General features: G+C 35.7%; 1 protein-coding gene across 5 annotated transcripts in view; it reads left to right on the top strand.

Moving 5' to 3' along the window:
* The window catches only part of LOC145238341 (telomerase-binding protein EST1A-like), a 40,927-nt gene that overhangs the window by 19,685 nt on the left and 3,166 nt on the right, over positions 1-18,076 (top strand). For 2 of the 5 annotated variants that reach the window (XM_080101473.1, XM_080101475.1), the window contains 19 exons: positions 79-196; positions 265-396; positions 4,810-4,895; positions 5,022-5,228; positions 5,289-5,391; positions 8,984-9,073; positions 9,143-9,262; positions 10,669-10,775; positions 10,874-11,066; positions 11,730-11,800; positions 11,856-11,958; positions 14,288-14,401; positions 14,462-14,564; positions 14,622-14,862; positions 15,359-15,467; positions 15,530-15,735; positions 15,783-15,870; positions 17,694-17,837; positions 17,896-18,043. In XM_080101473.1, coding sequence (XP_079957599.1) covers positions 79-196; positions 265-396; positions 4,810-4,895; positions 5,022-5,228; positions 5,289-5,391; positions 8,984-9,073; positions 9,143-9,262; positions 10,669-10,775; positions 10,874-11,066; positions 11,730-11,800; positions 11,856-11,958; positions 14,288-14,401; positions 14,462-14,564; positions 14,622-14,862; positions 15,359-15,467; positions 15,530-15,735; positions 15,783-15,870; positions 17,694-17,837; positions 17,896-18,043 — 2,483 coding nt within the window. Of the gene's footprint in view, positions 1-78; positions 197-264; positions 397-4,809; positions 4,896-5,021; positions 5,229-5,288; positions 5,392-8,983; positions 9,074-9,142; positions 9,263-10,668; positions 10,776-10,873; positions 11,067-11,729; positions 11,801-11,855; positions 11,959-14,287; positions 14,402-14,461; positions 14,565-14,621; positions 14,863-15,358; positions 15,468-15,529; positions 15,736-15,782; positions 15,871-17,693; positions 17,843-17,895; positions 18,044-18,076 lie in introns of those variants that run through there. The other 3 variants (XM_080101474.1, XM_080101477.1, XM_080101476.1) reach the window with 3 other exon arrangements.

Genomic DNA, 18,076 nt, shown 5'->3' with positions numbered 1-18,076 from the left:
TAACACTTGCCTTTAGGTGTTATGTTTGTTGCAACCAGTAACAAGCAACAATTGATCTTTCTGTAATTGATTTAACAGAAATGAAGAAGATATATCTGATAATGAGCTACAATGGGACGGTTATAATCCATTACAATCAGAACCTGAAAGCATTTCTGCTGGTGCATTGCTTGTTAATCATACTAATCAAGCATCGGTAATTTGGTTCTGTTGGTCATTTGTGTTTGCCAAAAAATTTGTAGATGAGGATTGTTTTTAAAATAGGTCAATAAAAAGCAGTTGTTTGATCCTCAAAATCCAGACATTCCAATTTATGTATCAGCCACAAGCAGGAAGGAGAATTCTCCCACAATGGCACATACTTCAAATAAAACATTTTTGAACACTGAGAAGACTGTGAGTAAACTCATTTAAATCTTTCCGTTAATAGTAGAGATGTACCGAATATTCGGTTTGCCGAATTTATTTGGCCGAATCGGCCACTTTCGCAAAGATTCGGTTTCGGCCGAATAATTTGTTGCGATTCGGCCGAAACCGAATCTTTTATGAACACACATTTGAAGCGTTAGGCGTGTCTTTCCTGCTTATAGTACCAACGAAAATCCTGTCAGTTATTATATTTTTTACCACATTATCGTTTTCCCCACTGCAGACAACTAAATAGTAATTCATTGCCGGGTTGGAAATTATGCTTACGGCAATGTTGAACCCCACAGAACTGAAATCAGGACGAAACACAACCATTCTGCACTAATTGCCTGGTAGATAAACTTATGTTTTCATGTCAAATGCGTACCGTACGACTTCGCGTGACATCATAAATGATTCGGTTGATTCGGCCGAATTTATTCGGCAAAACCGCCGAATATTCGGTTTCGGCCGAATCGAAATTTCGGCGATTCGGTACATCACTAGTTAATAGTGTGCATTTGCCATACATTGGTATTTATGATTTGGAACCATGTTGTCTTCAATAAAATGTAAACCATCAAATTCAACCTCTACCTTGAAGCATTTTGTGACAATAATTATGGGTCCCCTTCAGGGTTCCCTGAAGGGGACGCATATTGATTTTACTCGAATTTGTTTGTTTTTATGGGCCCCCTTCCCTGAAGGGGACACATATTGATTTTACTCGATTTTTTTTTTCTTCCCAAAGTTTGTCCGACTCGTTTTCCCATCAAATGTTGGATGGATTTGGCTGAAATTCACACAGATGGTAGATATAGTTATGTAGATTGCATCCCACTTTGTTTTTGTTGATGACCCCAGTATTTACCCTGCTAGCCCCCTAAAATGGGTGAGTTTTTAAACAGTGTAAGAATTGGCTGAAATTTGGATTTCTTGTATAGTATGCCATTTATAGGTGTCGATTGTTGTGTTCAACCCTGTAGTCCTAACATTTACCCCACAAGCCCCTAAAGTGTAAAACGTATTTGTATGTTACTGGGCACCACAAACGAAAGATTTCTTTGGAGCAATAGTGTTACAAGGGCAACCAGTTGTATGTTGCTCGTTGGTGGGTTGCTTGGTGGTCGTTTTTGTGCCATGGCAGTTAGGGGCTTGTTAACAGCCCTATGACGTCAGAAACAGTAACGGTTGTTGCTCAAAACACCTGTAGTGGTCAAAATTTTAAATATTGGCGGATTGGGCTGAAATTTTGCAGTACTATTGATTGAGTCATTGTGGTTTTTATATATTTTTTAGTTTGTGTGTCGAACCCAATTAGTTGCCCTACTAGCCCCCTAAAATGGGTCAGTTTTTTAAAACGTTAAATAGGACATACTCCAAACAATATCTGGGGTGAATCTAATTTTATAGTTTGTATTCTACATAGTATTATTATTTGAGCCCAGTGCCGATCACTGTGTTTTACCTTACAACACCCGACTTTCTCATGGTTATCTCTTGAATTGCATTATTTTCAACTTTGCATGTGTGGGGACCCATGCGTTTTTGCCTGCAGAAACGACTAAAGTTATAAAAGACGATGGCTAATATGGGACCCAATACAAAATAAGCATAGGAAATATATTAATGTTTTAAAATAGGTTATAGTGTATGTGCAAGGGCAATATGTGCTAAGCCACCCTTCTAGTTATATTTATGGGTCCCCTTCCCTGAAGGGGACACATATTGATTTTACTCTAATTGTTTTTGTTTTTTTCATTTTTTTTCATTTTTTTTCTTCTACCCAAAGTTTTCTGACTCGTTTTTCCATCAAATGTTTGATGGATTTGGCTGAAATTTATACAGATGGTAGATATAGTTATGTAGATGCGCATCCCACTTTGTTTTTGTTGATAACCCCAGTATTTACCCCGCTAGCCCCCTAAAATGGGTATTTTTCCCTCGAAGTTTGTCCGACTCGTTTTTCCATCAAATGTTTGATGGATTTGGGTGAAATTTACACAGATGGTAGATATAGTTATGTAGATGTGCATCCCGCTTTGTTTTTGTTGATAACCCCAGTATTTACCCTGCTAGCCCCCTAAAATGGGTGTTTTTGCCCAAAGTTTGTCCGACTCGTTTTTCCATCTAATGTTTGATGGATTTGGCTGAAATTTACACAGATGGTAGATATATTCATGTAGATGTGCATCCCACTTTGTTTTTGTTGATAACCCCAGTATTTACCCCGCTAGCCCCCTAAAATGGGTGAGTTTTTAAACAGTGTCAGAATTGGCTGAAATTTGGATTTCTTGTATAATATGCCATTTATAGGTGTCGATTGTTGTGTTCAACCCTGTAGTCCTAACATTTACCCCACAAGCCCCTAAAGTGTAAAACGTATTTGTATGTTACTGGGCACCACAAACGAAAGATTTCTTTGGAGCAATAGTGTTACAAGGGCAACCAGTTGTATGTTGCTCGTTGGTGGGTTGCTTGGTGGTCGTTTTTGCGGCATGGCAGTTAGGGGCTTGTTAACAGCCCTATGACGTCAGAAACAGTAACGGTTGTTGCTCAAAACACCTCTAGTGGTCAAAATTTTAAATATTGGCGGATTGGGCTGAAATTTTGCAGTACTATTGATTGAGTCATTGTGGTTTTTATATATTTTTTAGTTTGTGTGTCGAACCCAATTAGTTGCCCTACTAGCCCCCTAAAATGGGTCAGTTTTTTAAAACGTTAAATAGGACATACTCCAAACAATATCTGGGGTGAATCTAATTTTATAGTTTGTATTCTACATAGTATTATTATTTAAGCCCAGTGCCGATCACTGTGTTTTACCTTACAACACCCGACTTTCTCATGGTTATCTCTTGAATTGTATTATTTTCAACTTTGCATGTGTGGGGACCCATGAGTTTTTGCCTGCAGAAACGACAAAAGTTATAAAAGACGATGGCTAATATGGGACCCAATACAAAATAAGCATAGGAAATATATTTATGTTTTAAAATAGGTTATAGTGTATATGCAAGGGCAATATGTGCTAAGCCACCCTCCTAGTTTCTTCTTTTTTTTCTTTTGTTTTTCTTCCCAAAGTTTGTCCGACCCGTTTTTCCATCTAATGTTCGATGGATTTGGATGAAATTTACACGGATGGTAGATATAGGTATGTAGATGTGCATCCCACTTTGTTTTGTTGATTACCCCAATATTTACCCCGCTAGCCCCCTAAAATGGGTTATTTTCTGCCTAAAGTTTGTCCGACTCGTTTTTCCATCAAATGTTTAATGGATTTGGATGAAATTTTCAAAGATGGTAGATATAGGTATGTAGATGTGCATCCCACTTCGTTTTTGTTGATTACCCCAATATTTACCCCGCTAGCCCCCTAAAATGGGTGAGTTTTTAAACATTGTAAGAATTGGCTGAAATTTGGATTTCTTGTACAGTATGCCATTTATAGGTGTCGATTGTTGTGTTCAACCCTTTAGTCCTAACATTTACCCCACAAGCCCCTAAAGTGTAAAACGTATTTGTATGTTACTGGGCACCACAAACGAAAGATTTCTTTGGAGCAATAGTGTTACAAGGGCAACCAGTTGTATGTTGCCCGTTGGTGGGTTGCTTGGTGGTCGTTTTTGCGCCATGGCAGTTAGGGGCTTGTTAACAGCCCTATGACGTCAGAAACAGTAACGGTTGTTGCTCAAAACACCTCTAGTGGTCAAAATTTTAAATATTGGCGGATTGGGCTGAAATTTTGCAGTACTATTGATTGAGTCATTGTGGTTTTTATATATTTTTTAGTTTGTGTGTCAAACCCAATTAGTTGCCCTACTAGCCCCCTAAAATGGGTCAGTTTTTTAAAACATTAAATAGGACATACTTCAAACAATATCTGGGGTGAATCTAATTTTATAGTTTGTATTCTACATAGTATTATTATTTAAGCCCAGTGCCGATCACTGTGTTTTACCTTACAACACCCGACTTTCTCATGGTTATCTCTTGAATTGCATTATTTTCAACTTTGCATGTGTGGGGACCCATGAGTTTTTGCTTGCAGAAACAACCAAGGTTATAAAAGACGATGGCTAATATGGGACCCAATACAAAATAAGCATAGGAAATATATTTATGTTTTAAAATAGGTTATAGTGTATATGCAACAACAAAATGTGCTAAGCCACCCTTGTAGTTATATCGTAATTTTTCTTCGGGGTTAAGAAATATGTGCATCATATTAATACTGTTACTTATTTGCATATGGACGTTTGTGGGGACCCATTTGTTTTTGAGAAATGTACAAAAAATATAGAATTGATGTTTATACTTCGGGAAATCTTGTAGTTATTTCGCTTAATGAAAGAAAACAGTTGCACTAAAAAAATAAATCCAGAAATTTCAATTTTATAGGCACCAGGATTGTATTACCCGGCAAAGGAAAGCTTATTTGGCAATGATAATAGCAGAGGAGATCACATAACACTTAACACAGCCAGGTATAATCATAATTTTGATTTCATATATTTTTCTGTTCATCCCCGCTACATTTTTGTACCATCCGCAATAAATGTAAATACCTATATCAATAAACTCAATTTGAAAAAACAAACATTTGCTTTTAGGAGTTTGTCGCAGTCCTCCTTCTTTACTTGGTCAAGCAACCAATTAAACAGTTTGGGCGAGACCATAAAAACAATATATCCAGGTCAAGAAAGCTCAAGTTCAAAATGGTTAAAAGAAGCTGATCAACTTGAAAGCACTATTTACTTTGAGCTTTCTTCTTCGGATTTTACTTCCAGAAACTTTGTTGATCACATGCAGCAGTTGCGGTAGTTTTAAATTTTCTTGTCAAATATTAATGGAATGTCCGAAGTTGTATTTTTTTTTAGAAACAAATTGATTGAGAAATACAGGTCACTTATCTTGACAGACATTGATCTATCATTCAAGCATAATGTTGATCAGGCAATGTGGAAAAATGTTTTTCACCAGGTAGGGAACAAAATTGCTTGAAGATCTCATTGTATCAAACTTTTTTGTTGTATTGAGTTGATTCAAATGAACATATTGTAGGTGATTTCTTTCAGTTTGAAGTTTTTAATGTTATATTTTAAATGTTATACTGTTTTGTGTAATATGACAATATTAACCCAGGGTACTATGATTAAATTTGTGCACTAGATAATGGAAGTAGTCAGGGATACCTGAAGGACATATTTGCATGTGTGGTGACCGGTTTGCTTCTGCTCACATTATGTTAAATGCCAGAACAAGTAGGGACCCATTTTAAATCAGGGAACAAATGTATGTTGTTGTAAATATGGCAACAAATGTAGTCAGAATTGACTGGATTAGGCAAAAAATCCTGGTGCTAATAAACCGCGAGTTTAGTAATGAGAGTGCTAGTTTACACTTCCCTGGCGAAATAGCAATACCATGACACTCCACTTGTAAAGAGATGATCAACGCTCACACTACAATGTCTGTTTCTTTTCTTGCTCAGAAAGTTATGCCACTCTTTTTTGCTCTCTTATTTATGTAGTCATGTTTTGTCTAAAACGGATGTTACAGTTTGTTGTCAACAACACAATCATAGGCAAGTGAACAGTGAATTAAAAATGAAAGACCTGTTTTTAATTCGATACCAGTACTTGATATTTTACACAAAAAGTACTGCCATCCGATCTTATACCCAATACTTTATTGAATACATATAAAACTTATTATTAACTTAATATCTAGTTATATATGAAAGTAACTTTAAATAAAAGTACTGCCATCCAATCTAATAACGATACTTTATCTAATATTCTATTCGGAGCCTTTCTATGCTGTATCTGCAAAAGAAAAGAAAAGTGTAACCAAAAATTATCAAACTAGTTTTGTCACTAAATTCCTTGGGCATCATAAAAAAATCCAAGGTGTGTTGCAGCTGTGCTTGGATGTTGTTGTGCAGGTATACATTAACTATTCCAAATCAGTGTTTAGTATCTGCAAAGCAGTGTAAACTTAATCCAAGGTGACCTCAGTCATGGCACAATAGCTTGACAAAGCAGCATAGAATATATTCTATAAATAAATGAATCGTCGTTAAAATTGCTGATTCGGTAATCGTTTGTTAGGCACCTCTTGTTTGTTGACAGAGACAAACTGCAAACATCCAAATCAGACAAAGAAATTGTGATGAACTGGCAACTGAGTCAATGGTCTGGGTCTAGTGACTTTTCGCAAAATAATGTGTCAAAAACGCACTGAAATTCCTGTTTTACTTGTTATGGGTCCCCTTCCCTGAAGGGGACACATATTGATTTTACTCAAAATGTTTTTGTTTTTTTTCTTTTGTTTTCTTCTTTTTTCTTCTACCCAAAGTTTGTCCGACTCGTTTTTCCATTAAATGTTTGATGGATTTGGCTGAAATTTACACAGATGGTAGATATAGTTATGTAGATGTGCATCCCACTTTGTTTTTGTTGATAACCCCAGTATTTACCCCGCTAGCCCCCTAAAATGGGTTATTTTCTTCCCAAAGTTTGTCCGACTCGTTTTTCTATCAAATGTTTAATGGATTTGGATGAAGTTTACACAGATGGTAGATATAGTTATGTAGATGTGCATCCCACTTTGTTTTTGTTGATAACCCCTGTATTTACCCCGCTCGCCCCCCAAAATGGGTGTTTTAACCCAAAGTTTGTCCGACTCGTTTTTCCATCAAATGTTTAATGGATTTGGATGAAATTTACACAGATGGTAGATATATTCATGTAGATGTGCATCCCACTTTGTTTTTGCTGATAACCCCAGTATTTACCCCGCTAGCCCGCTAAAATGGGTGAGTTTTTAAACAGTGTCGGAATTGGCTGAAATTTGGATTTCTTGTATAGTATGCCATTTATAGGTGTCGATTGTTGTGTTCAACCCTTTAGTCCTAACATTTACCCCACAAGCCCCCAAAGTGTAAAATGTATTTGTATGTTCCTGGGCACCACAAACGAAACATTTCTTTGGTGGAATAGTGTTACAAGGGCAACCAGTTGTATGTTGCTGGTTTGCTTGGCGGTCGTTTTTGTGCCATGGCAGTCAGGTGCTTGTTAACAGCCCTATGACGTCAGAAACATTAACAGTTGTTGCTCAAAACGCCTCTAGTGGTCAAAATTTTAAACGTTGGCGGATTGGGCTGAAATTTTGCAGTACTATTGATTGAGTCATTGTGGTTTTTATATATTTTTTAGTTTGTGTGTCGAAACCAATTAGTTACCCTACTTCAAACATTATCTGGGAAGAATCTAATTTTATAGTTTGTATTCTACATAGTATTATTATTTAAGCCCAGTGCCGATCACTGTGTTTTACCTTACAACACCCGACTTTCTCATGGTTATCTCTTGAATTGCATTATTTTCAACTTTGCATGTGTGGGGACCCATGAGTTTTTGCCTGCAGAAACGACTAAAGTTATAAAAGACGATGGCTAATATGGGACCCAATACAAAATAAGCATAGGAAATATATTTATGTTTTAAAATAGGTTATAGTGTGTATGCAAGGGCAATATGTGCTAAGCCACCCTTCTAGTTTATTAAGATATCAGTATTTAGTCCGAAACTGCCGAAGTATTGGACGAGTACTGATACTGCGAATATCATTGGGTATCGGTGCCGATACAGTATTATCAGGCCAGTTATACTATAGTTACTCAAATGGTACCAGTGGACCATGTCCCAAAGGTGCTTGTTGAGGCAAAATGTATAAACTGGCACTACCGCAGCCTGAACGACACACAATAGGCTCTTATAGCCACAGACATGCTTAATTGACCTAATTTGCTTTTAAGAAGGTTATGCATAGACATAGACTATGTACAACTTGTCACAAACATTGCATTTTTCACACCATCTATGAGGTGATAAACTCATCATGATTTTTTCAATCTTTGGAATTGTAGTGTCATGGTCGTCAAACTTTTGTAGTATCAAATGTCTTAAAGCAGTTGCAATTTATAGCAAATAACACTCTCCTTAGATCAGTGGTTCTCAATCTGTCATGTGCGTACCATTGATGGCACCCAATGTAAGTCAGATCAAGAATTGAACTCAACTGACCCAACTGAATAGCCCTAACATTTGGCATGCTTTGGATATTATTTTGAAATCGCTAAACTTACTGGTTTTAGAAATATGCTGGCCATGTCGAGAAAAATTGGCAAGCAAATATTTTGGTCTATCCATTAAACAGGGTTTAGTTGGTTCAAAGCTATGGAAAAGTTCATCAGGTGGTACATGATCAGTACAAGGTTGAGAACCACTGCCTTAGATAAATTGGTAGGAAGCAAAAAATAGTGAGAAGTTAAAATTTTTTGTAGAAAAAGGAATAGCAAAAAACAAGATAACATCATGTCTATTGTTTTGAAAATCAGCAGTGTCTACATTTCCTATATTTTCAGAGATGCCATAAAATTGTTCAGATTATTTTATTACCTAGTGTTGGGCTATGGTTTGGGTTTCAAGATGACTATGCAATTAAATGGCATAAGAAACCCACCTTTACAGTGTTTTGCAAACGTTGGTGTTCAACTTGTAACTTTTAGGTCATTGAAAAATTAAGGCAACAAATATCTTCTTGCTCTGAAATGGAAATGGCAAAACTAAAACACCTTTTAATTGCTGTCATTAATGAGGTATTTAAAAACAAATTTGCATATTCATTGTTAGTAAAACTCGTAATATGACTGTTTTATTTGGTCCAGGCATCAACAGTGTATGAAAACCTAATTTCATCTCTGGAAAGTTGTTATGAACTAAATTTAAAACAAATGCTGCAGAGTCCTACCACATCTCGAAGTTTTACGAAACGAGTTGGAAAGCGGGTAAATAAAATCACAAATTGCCTTAACGTTTCACAAAATGCTTTTTTACATGACTATGCACAAGCTAGTTGATTGAGCTTGGTTAACCAACCAGTGTAACAAAACTTTTTTTGGCCTGAAGTCAAACTTTAATCTAGTTATTTTCAAAACAGATGATGAAATTTTCAGAAGGGGTTCGTCAGTTACATTGGGTTGTTGAAATAGGCCGTTGGATAAAGAAGGTTAAAAACCACTGCCTGTTGTTTTTGTCTTTATTTTTGCTGTCTAACGTAAGATTGTTCAGAAAGAGCATTTTCAACTTTTCTCAAATTTTGCTGATCATAGGTAGTTAATCAAAGTTAATTCTTCCAATGTTTGTCACCTTTTGACCCTGTAGTTCACACACAGGCCACTAAAATATTAAAAAACAGGCCCTAAAATGGGTGAGTTTATTAAACAGTGTCGGGATTGGCTAAAATTTAGGTAGCATGTGGACTATGCTATTTGTAGGTTTCAATTGATGTGTTTTACCTTGTAGCTCCACCATTTACTCAACTAGCCCCCTAAAATAAATGAACTTTAAAAAAACATCCTAATTATATGAAATTTGCAAAGTTTCTTGAACATAATAAGTCCTCAAATGTTATGTTTTGCCTTGTAGCACCACAACTTAACCAACTAATCCCTAAAATGGGTGAATCTTTTAACAATGTTCAAATTAAATGAAAATTGGACAGCTTGTAGAATTTGCTATTCATAGGTGTCCATTTTTTGTTTTACCCCATTATGCCACTATTTACTCCTTCTTTACTTTGAAAAAGAATGTTAAATAGGACATACTTCACACAATATCTGGGGGTGTGTGGGCACCCATGAGTTTCTGCCCGCAGAAACGACTAAGGTTATAAAAGATGATGGCTAAATACAAAATAAGCATAGGAAATATATTAATGTTTTGAAAAAGGTTATAGTGTAAATGCAACAACAAAATGTGCTAAGCCACCCTTCTAGTTATAATTTACTGTTTCATATATATTTCAACAATGAATGTATAGAGCAGGGGTGGGCAACCTTTTTTACTGTAGGGCCAATTATAAATGTCAAAATTGGATCGCGGGCTGCACATGTGCATAACACAAAGTGATTTTGCTTTGTTTCTTACCAAATATGCTTAACTACAAGTATAATTCGTATTTGATTCTAACCACATTTTGCCAGATCGCAGAAAACTAGCATCAGGCGCATTAATCAGCTCAAAAATATGTAATAATTGGACTCGTTTGCCAGTACTTTTGAAATCCAAGCGTCTCTGCGGGCCGCACAACCTTTAATGAAGGGCCGCATGCAGCCCGCGGGCCGCAGGTTGCCCACCCCTGGTGTAGAGGTTACAACATTTTAACTGTATGAAATTTGATGTTTGATTGCAGACAAAACTTGCAATAATCTGTTGTCAAAAGTGTTTGATCTGTCTTGGTGACATTGCCAGATACAAAGAAAATGTGAACGGTACACTCAACTATGGAAAAGCTCGCCAGTAAGATAAAATCTGTTGTAATGTTTATAAAAAAGGGTATGTAAAGTCACCAAAAAACAAGACATTACACAGTTTACCATTGGTAAATTGTTGTGCAGTTTCTACATTCAGGCAAGGTGTTTGGAACCGAAAAATGGAAGACCGTATAATCAGCTTGCTGTTTTAGCTGTTCGTACACGCCGCCGCTTAGATGCCATTTATTATTACATTCGCAGTCTTGCTACATCTGGGACACCTATAATCACTGCAAGGGAAAGTTTAACATCCTTGTTTGATGATGCACGTAGGAAGGTTGGTAATCAGTGTTCACCAGACCTGCAGACACTACCACAGCAGTCCTAGCGGAGTTATTTTACTATATATTAATGTAATATATTAATGTTTTAAAATAGGTTCTAGTGTAAATGCAACAACAAAATGTGCTAAGCCACCCTTCTAGTTACCGATAAATTTGCAATACATAAACCCAAATGTTACTTTTTGTTCGAATACCTTCTAATCGCAACTATAAATACCCGAATCGGTGCAGTCGAATTGTTTGCTTCTTACAACAACTAAACAATTTGTGAATACAAATAACTGAAACTGTTAATTCGAATACAATTCGAATTGATACATTTTAAAAAGTATGTAAGTATTCATGAATACGAATACATGCTTAGGGTTTATTTGAATAGTATTCGAATTACACATTATTGTTTTTTGGTCAACTATTCATGAATACAAATACTTGACATGTTTTATTCGAATACCATTTGAATTGCTGTCACTCAAAAATTACTAAAGTATTCATGAATTCGAATGTGGTCATGCAGGTATTCGTATTCGAATACAGGACACATGAATTTGACCCTATGTTTGATAGACATGTTACTGGATAGTGTTTTCGCTGATTAAAAATCTACTGTTTTGGGCAGCAATATCATGTTTTGTCTGACATTTTTTTACATGCAGTTAAAATACATTGAAGATTCTGAAAACCAAAGAGCAGGACCAGAAAAAAAAGATCAAACAATCGCTTGCAAGTAAGCTGGAATGGAGTAAAGGTTTGCATTTCACTTAACTTAAGTTTTATAACAGTGAATTCTGGGTCTTCACTACTGGTACAGAAGAAACAAAAATACTTGAAACCAAAGAAAAACATGATCGGAACTTTCATATTAACAAATCTTCAACAAGTGAAGTAAGTCAATGAATAGCATCATTGAAGCCATATTATGGACTACATTTGCTTGCCAATCACAACTAACATGGGCAAAAGTATTAACATTGTCGCTGGTTGGTATCAAGGCAAATTGGCATGAATGCTCTGATGCTCTGACATGGCTTGTGTTCGTTCAGTTTTTACAGGATTATGTCCATTTATACATATAGTGAAGCACAATTGTTGAACTACATTTTTTTGTTATTTTGTGGTACAATCACCCAACATTCGCGTTTTGAACAATGTTGGAGTTTTTTGCCATTAGGAAGGTGCAAATTTGGGCTTTTTACTGCACATAAAATATTTGCTTCAAATATTGCTTATAGGCGTACTAAACTATCGATAATCTATATCATTTGTAAAAAAAACTATATTGATCTATCTCTCATCCCATCGTTTTCCCCATCTGACCTTTAAAATAAGTCAAACTTAAAACAATGGATTGAATAACATATGGTTTGTACTTCCCATTGTCACTGTGTTTGATTGATCTCTTGAAATGTACCCTTGAAGGAAACAGCTTTGTTTTCATCCTTGTCTTATGGGCCCTCTTCTTCAGGGGTACATATGATAATCTTACAATTTTTTTTCTTTCCTGCAGCTTGGCCATCCTTTTTTCGCCATAACACTCCTGAAATTAGATTAAATTTTTACAGATGTACAACCTGTTTCATTTGATAAGATAGCCTTAGTGGGTAATCAAAAATTAATTAACTGATTTTTATTCCTAAAGTTACTGCAAACGAAAAGTGGTAGTAATGTGTTTAAATCAGGTTTTAAAAACACTTTACATTTGAAACAGTTGTTGATATTTTTTCTCATTTGCTGCTTAAAACACTCATTGCTTTATCTATCTAGACCAGTGTTCTTCAACCTTTTTAGTGGTATGGAACCCTTAAGGGAGTGTTTCTCAACCTTTTTTACTTTGCAACCCCCTTTAGAGGTTTTCTAACACAACACAACCCCCACCAATATGTGTTCATACATTTCCTGATAAACTTCATACAGAAACCCCTTAAAATTTTGGTTATGGGTCATGTCACCATAAACCTTTAAACTATTTCATGATTTTCATGTCAATAAAGCCAGCAAACAACAATCATACAAAAAGACGTAATTGCAAATGCTGTTGTAACAATTCTAAATCAAACTACTATGTCAGATACTATGCCAAATAGAAGTCATGGGAAGGTTGATGATACGGACATAATCATCTCGAATTAGGTTGCGACTTCGCCAAAAAAATAATGATGTCTAACACACCCCAAGCACATAATAAAAGTTGACTTTAATAAAACGACTGTCAGAAACACATTGCCATGTTGCTTGGATCAGTCGATTTTATATTTGTCTGGCAATTCGGCCACAGTGTAGCAAGACTGGGTTTATTATATCACAAATTATCAATGATGTAACAATAAGATTCATTAGATTGTACAGGCGAGTGTTGCTGTTTGCAACAATAAAATTATGAATCATTCATGCCTAAATTGCCACAACAAACCCCTGTGAAGCCCTTCAACTTCCCGGAACTGCTGATCTAGACACAATACCATGCCATGGTGGATCATTGGTATACCATAGTGGTGGCTCAATGCAGAGTAGATGGTAAAAATACCCTTACTTGATAGATAGAGAGCTATTTGTATAATGATTAGAATTAGCTGTTTTTGTGCAACAGTTGGTGCCATGTTGTTTTTAGCCAATCACTTAAAAACATAGTGTACAATTTTTTTGTCGCATTGCACAATGTGGAATTTGTTAGTGTCTTTAGTACGTATGTTTTCTGGCAAAAGTTAAATCTTTGGTGCATTTGGATAAAGTGTCCACAGCTGGTACCTATGTCAACTGTTCAGATTGACTCGATAATCCCAGCGGTTACCCTGTCAATCCCCAAAGAGTAAAACACTTTTCATGATGCCATACACTACAAGCGAAAAGCTTTGTGGTTTAACAGTGTCACAACAGCAATCAAATATATATTGCTTGTGTTTGTAATGTGTTTGCATAAAATATTAGCTATTTACAGACATGTTAAGGGGGTGTTAACAGCCTAACAACATCAGAAGGATTAACGGTTCATGCTCAAAACACCATTAGTGGCCACAATTTGAGTTTCTGCTTGCAGAAACAAACAAAGGTTACAAAAACATTGGCAAAATAAAATCAGTGTGGGGAGTATATTAACATTTCAAAATGGGTCATAGTGTATGTGCAATGGCAATACTAAGCCACCCTTCTAGTATCTTTTGTACAGTTGCTGTGTATGATTTGTTACTTAAATATAAATAATGTGTATGTTTTTCAGATGTTGAAGAAATTTATTTTAGTTTTCCTAAATGTTCATGGGAAACTGTTCACCAAAATTGGATTTGATTCTTTGGAAACCAAACGAAATGATGCTCTGAATATGTTTAAGCATGTATGATATAGTACATACTGTTTTAGATTTAAACTTCTCTAACAAATAGTGTTTTTGTAGATGATCAATGGACAGTCCCTACCCATTATGGAAATGACAGTTTTACATCTCTGTGCTATAAATTTTTTCAATGTGTACGAGCAGCAAAGGCGCAGTGAAATTGGTGACATTTTTAAAACAAAAATAGTTACAAAATCATTCTGACTAAAAATCCATGCAGATCAGGAATCACATACATTTTTACTGGAAGCTGTTGAGTTCTCTTTCGAAACTATTTCAATTTTGTCTGCATTTGTTACAAAAGTGGTGCATGAGAAAAATATGATTTGTGAGGGAAATCTTGATCCCACTAATTGTCGGGAGTTGAGTGTGGTCCTACCAGCACTAAAAGTATCATTTGATTGGATGTATGCCAATCGTGATTTGTGGTATCCGTCCCCACCTTCTAGAGATCGTGCAAGGTGTGTTTCCAGCAAAAGAGTACATGTCAGCACCACATTTTGCTTCAAACCACTGTTACTGTTTAACACATGTTTGAAGTGCTGCTAATTGATAGTGATAGTCTTAAGTATATTACTGATTTTCCATTTTTATCACAATTTTCTACAAAAGATGCATTGATATCATGTAAGTGCATTCATACTTTTGTTCATTGCAAGACATTGCTATTAAGCTAAATCGTCAGAGTGTCAGGCACAATATTAAGACATTAGTAATTGCACTACAACAAAACTTTTTATGGTTGTTCTTATGCATTTTTGTCAACCAATTATGACCCATATAATGCAATAGAAGTGATTAGATAAAAAAATAACTGTTTTTAGTTTTCTATACATTTGTTCTAAATTATACAAAATTTTATCAACAAGGCAGCTAACATTAAGACACATATTCCCTGCTATTATCATTAATATCCTTCTTGGTTATGTCAATACTAGTACCTTGCTTTTATTACAGAAAATTCAACATTTGGGACAGTTTGGCTAAAATGTGTGACTGGCTCTGTGATGATAGATTACAGTTTCCCATAAACATTTTATCATCTGATCATCCAACTTCTTGTGAAGTAGGACTTGAAATAGGAACTATTTAAAACGTAAGTATTGCCAATTGAAATGTTTGTTACAGGTCACCTTGCCTGAAGATGAAGAATTGTCAGGATTTAGACCCCTTTATCATTCTGAAAATGATACAAAATTTGTGTCAAGTTTTGATCTTTCAAGTGAAAGTTTAAAAGAAAGAACTCACCATTGCATTCGATTCATTTTTATTCGAGAGTTTTTGGGGTATTTATGTGGAATGGAAGAACCCTTGTTAGCTTTTAAAAATGGAAGGTTGGTATTTTCTGTACACATAGTTATGTGTGCATGGTTAATTTCAGTCCTGGTTTTAGCTATGTTGTGGTCCTGCAACAAAATCCTGGAAGAAGCAAGCCATTGGATTTTTCAATTGAAGATGTATCTGAATTGGTAATGTATTGACTAAAGAATGAATTAATTTTGTTATATGGTTCCCATTCCCTGAATAGAACACATTTTGACTTTAATTGTTTTGTTTTCTTCCCTGAAGTTTGTCCATTCTTTTGCCAAAATGTTTAATGGATTTGGATAAAATTTCACTGATGGTTGTTATAGTCACGTAGATGTTTGTATGCTGCAGGTCACCACAAAAAAGTTTCTTTGGTGTAATATTCACAGTTAGAAAGGTTGGGTCAAAAGCATTAAAAGTTGCTGCTTAACAGACCTCTAGTGTTTACTTTTTTGAAAAGCGACAGAGAAAAAAATTAAAGGTTTATTGTGGTTTGGTATTTTCCAAATTTGGATGTGAAACCCCATTAGCCGCCTACAATGTGTAATTTTTTTTAGCATTGCCAAATTGAATGGAATTTGGCCAGTTTGTAGAATCAAGTGTTCCTTTGACAGAAATGGTGTGTTGCGTAAAAGTTGGCGTAACACTGCTGATTATTGTGTTTAGCTCTGTAGCCCTCTAAATTGGCGAATTTTTTTAACAATGTTCGCATTTGATAAAATTTGTTGTGTTTTACCCTATAGTCTCACTATTTACACCTTCAGTCCTTAAAAGAACAAAAAACATGTGTCAATTGAAAGGTTATTAATAAAAACAGTGGCTAATATGGGACCCACTATAAAATAGGTCATAGTCCATGCACAATAGGAAAATCTGCTGAAATTTTAAACAGCTGTGGATAGGGTGCTCCTTGTTGGCTGTTAAAAATTTCAGTGCAATCGGCTCAGTAATTACTCTTACAGCCCCAAATATGTTTTTACATGCTGTTTTTTGTCAAATTTGTGCTCGCTCAGTGCACAGCTGACGCAATGGGAGTGATTGACGATAGTGGCGCATGAAAAAATGTCCCTGCTTCATGCATGAACGCAGTCGTCACTTAACCATTTTCTCGCTGGTTGGAATTAATATGTTACAATGTTAGTTATATTGCTCTGTAAACGTTAATTTAGGTCAACTTATTCGTGTTTTAAAATGCAGAGCGACAACGCAGCACAATTTGTTACACCTGTGTAATGTGACTTCTATTAACTAAAAGTGTTAATAAAACTGTTTCAGAACAGGTTTTGGACATAAAAAGCCCATCTAAGCAATCATATTGTTGGTATGTAGAAACTTAACAGCGCCAGGGAATGCTATGTGTGGATTAAAAATCATAATTCAACAAAGATGAAGGACAAAAATGTTGAAACTTTGTTTAAATAGTTGGACTCATCCATTTTCCACCTCGTGAAAACAATGCACAACTCCATGTCGAAAAAAAGCCCAATTGGGTGCAAAAAGTGCAAACTTGCCCACTGCAAAGCGAATATCTCGGCCTCGCGCATAACTGGACATGCTATCAGGCAGTCTTTTTGCACTGTGCAATTAAGATATGTTTGTAGATCATTTAAAAACGTTAGTTATGCAATTGTTGTATCACGCAGTTTTGCGTCTTATGGTGGTTAACAACAGGCCCTTCCTGCCGCGATCGGCGCTATAAAATGGAATATATAGGAAAACCACTATTCCAGTTTAACAATGATTGTGCCCTATTTTTACTGTTACCAAATCGCATATGCACATGTGTGGGGACCCATTAGATTATGCTTGCAGAAACAATTATGTTATAAAGTGCCAGGAAAAAGATAGGGACCCAATGAAATGTAGGTGCCAAATATAGTAAATGGTATATGTGATACATCATTAAATATGATGTAGTATATATAAACTGGCAATATATAGGAAAACCACTATTCTAGTTTTGAATGTATTCTGTTTTTCAAAGGTTGATGAAGAGTACCAGTGTGAGACCTTGGAACATGAATCCTTTAACAAGGAAGGAAACAAAGACATTTCTGACTTGCAACTGATGCACATTTCTCTAAAGCAAGAAAAACACTATCAAGATAAAAGAAAACACCAGATTCAAGTGTGGTAAAAAAAAGCAGGTTATTGTGCATCAATCTTTTCACACTGCATATTTTAAGGCTTCACTTAGTGCAGAGGATCATGGACTTAATGTTGAAGTGCGACCCAACTATTTAATACCAGATACAAACTGTTTTGTTGATCACTTGAACCTGGTCCAAGCATTATTGGATTCAAACCGATTTGTTGTCTGTATTCCACTTGTAGGTAAGAAACTATACTTGAAATAATACAAGGTTA

Source organism: Phallusia mammillata, chromosome 7 (assembly GCF_965637545.1).
Source record: "Phallusia mammillata chromosome 7, kaPhaMamm4.hap1.1, whole genome shotgun sequence".
Lineage (NCBI taxonomy): Eukaryota > Metazoa > Chordata > Ascidiacea > Phlebobranchia > Ascidiidae > Phallusia > Phallusia mammillata.
The sequence above is the reverse complement of the archived record's forward strand: the minus strand, read 5'-3'. Positions and strand labels throughout refer to the sequence as shown.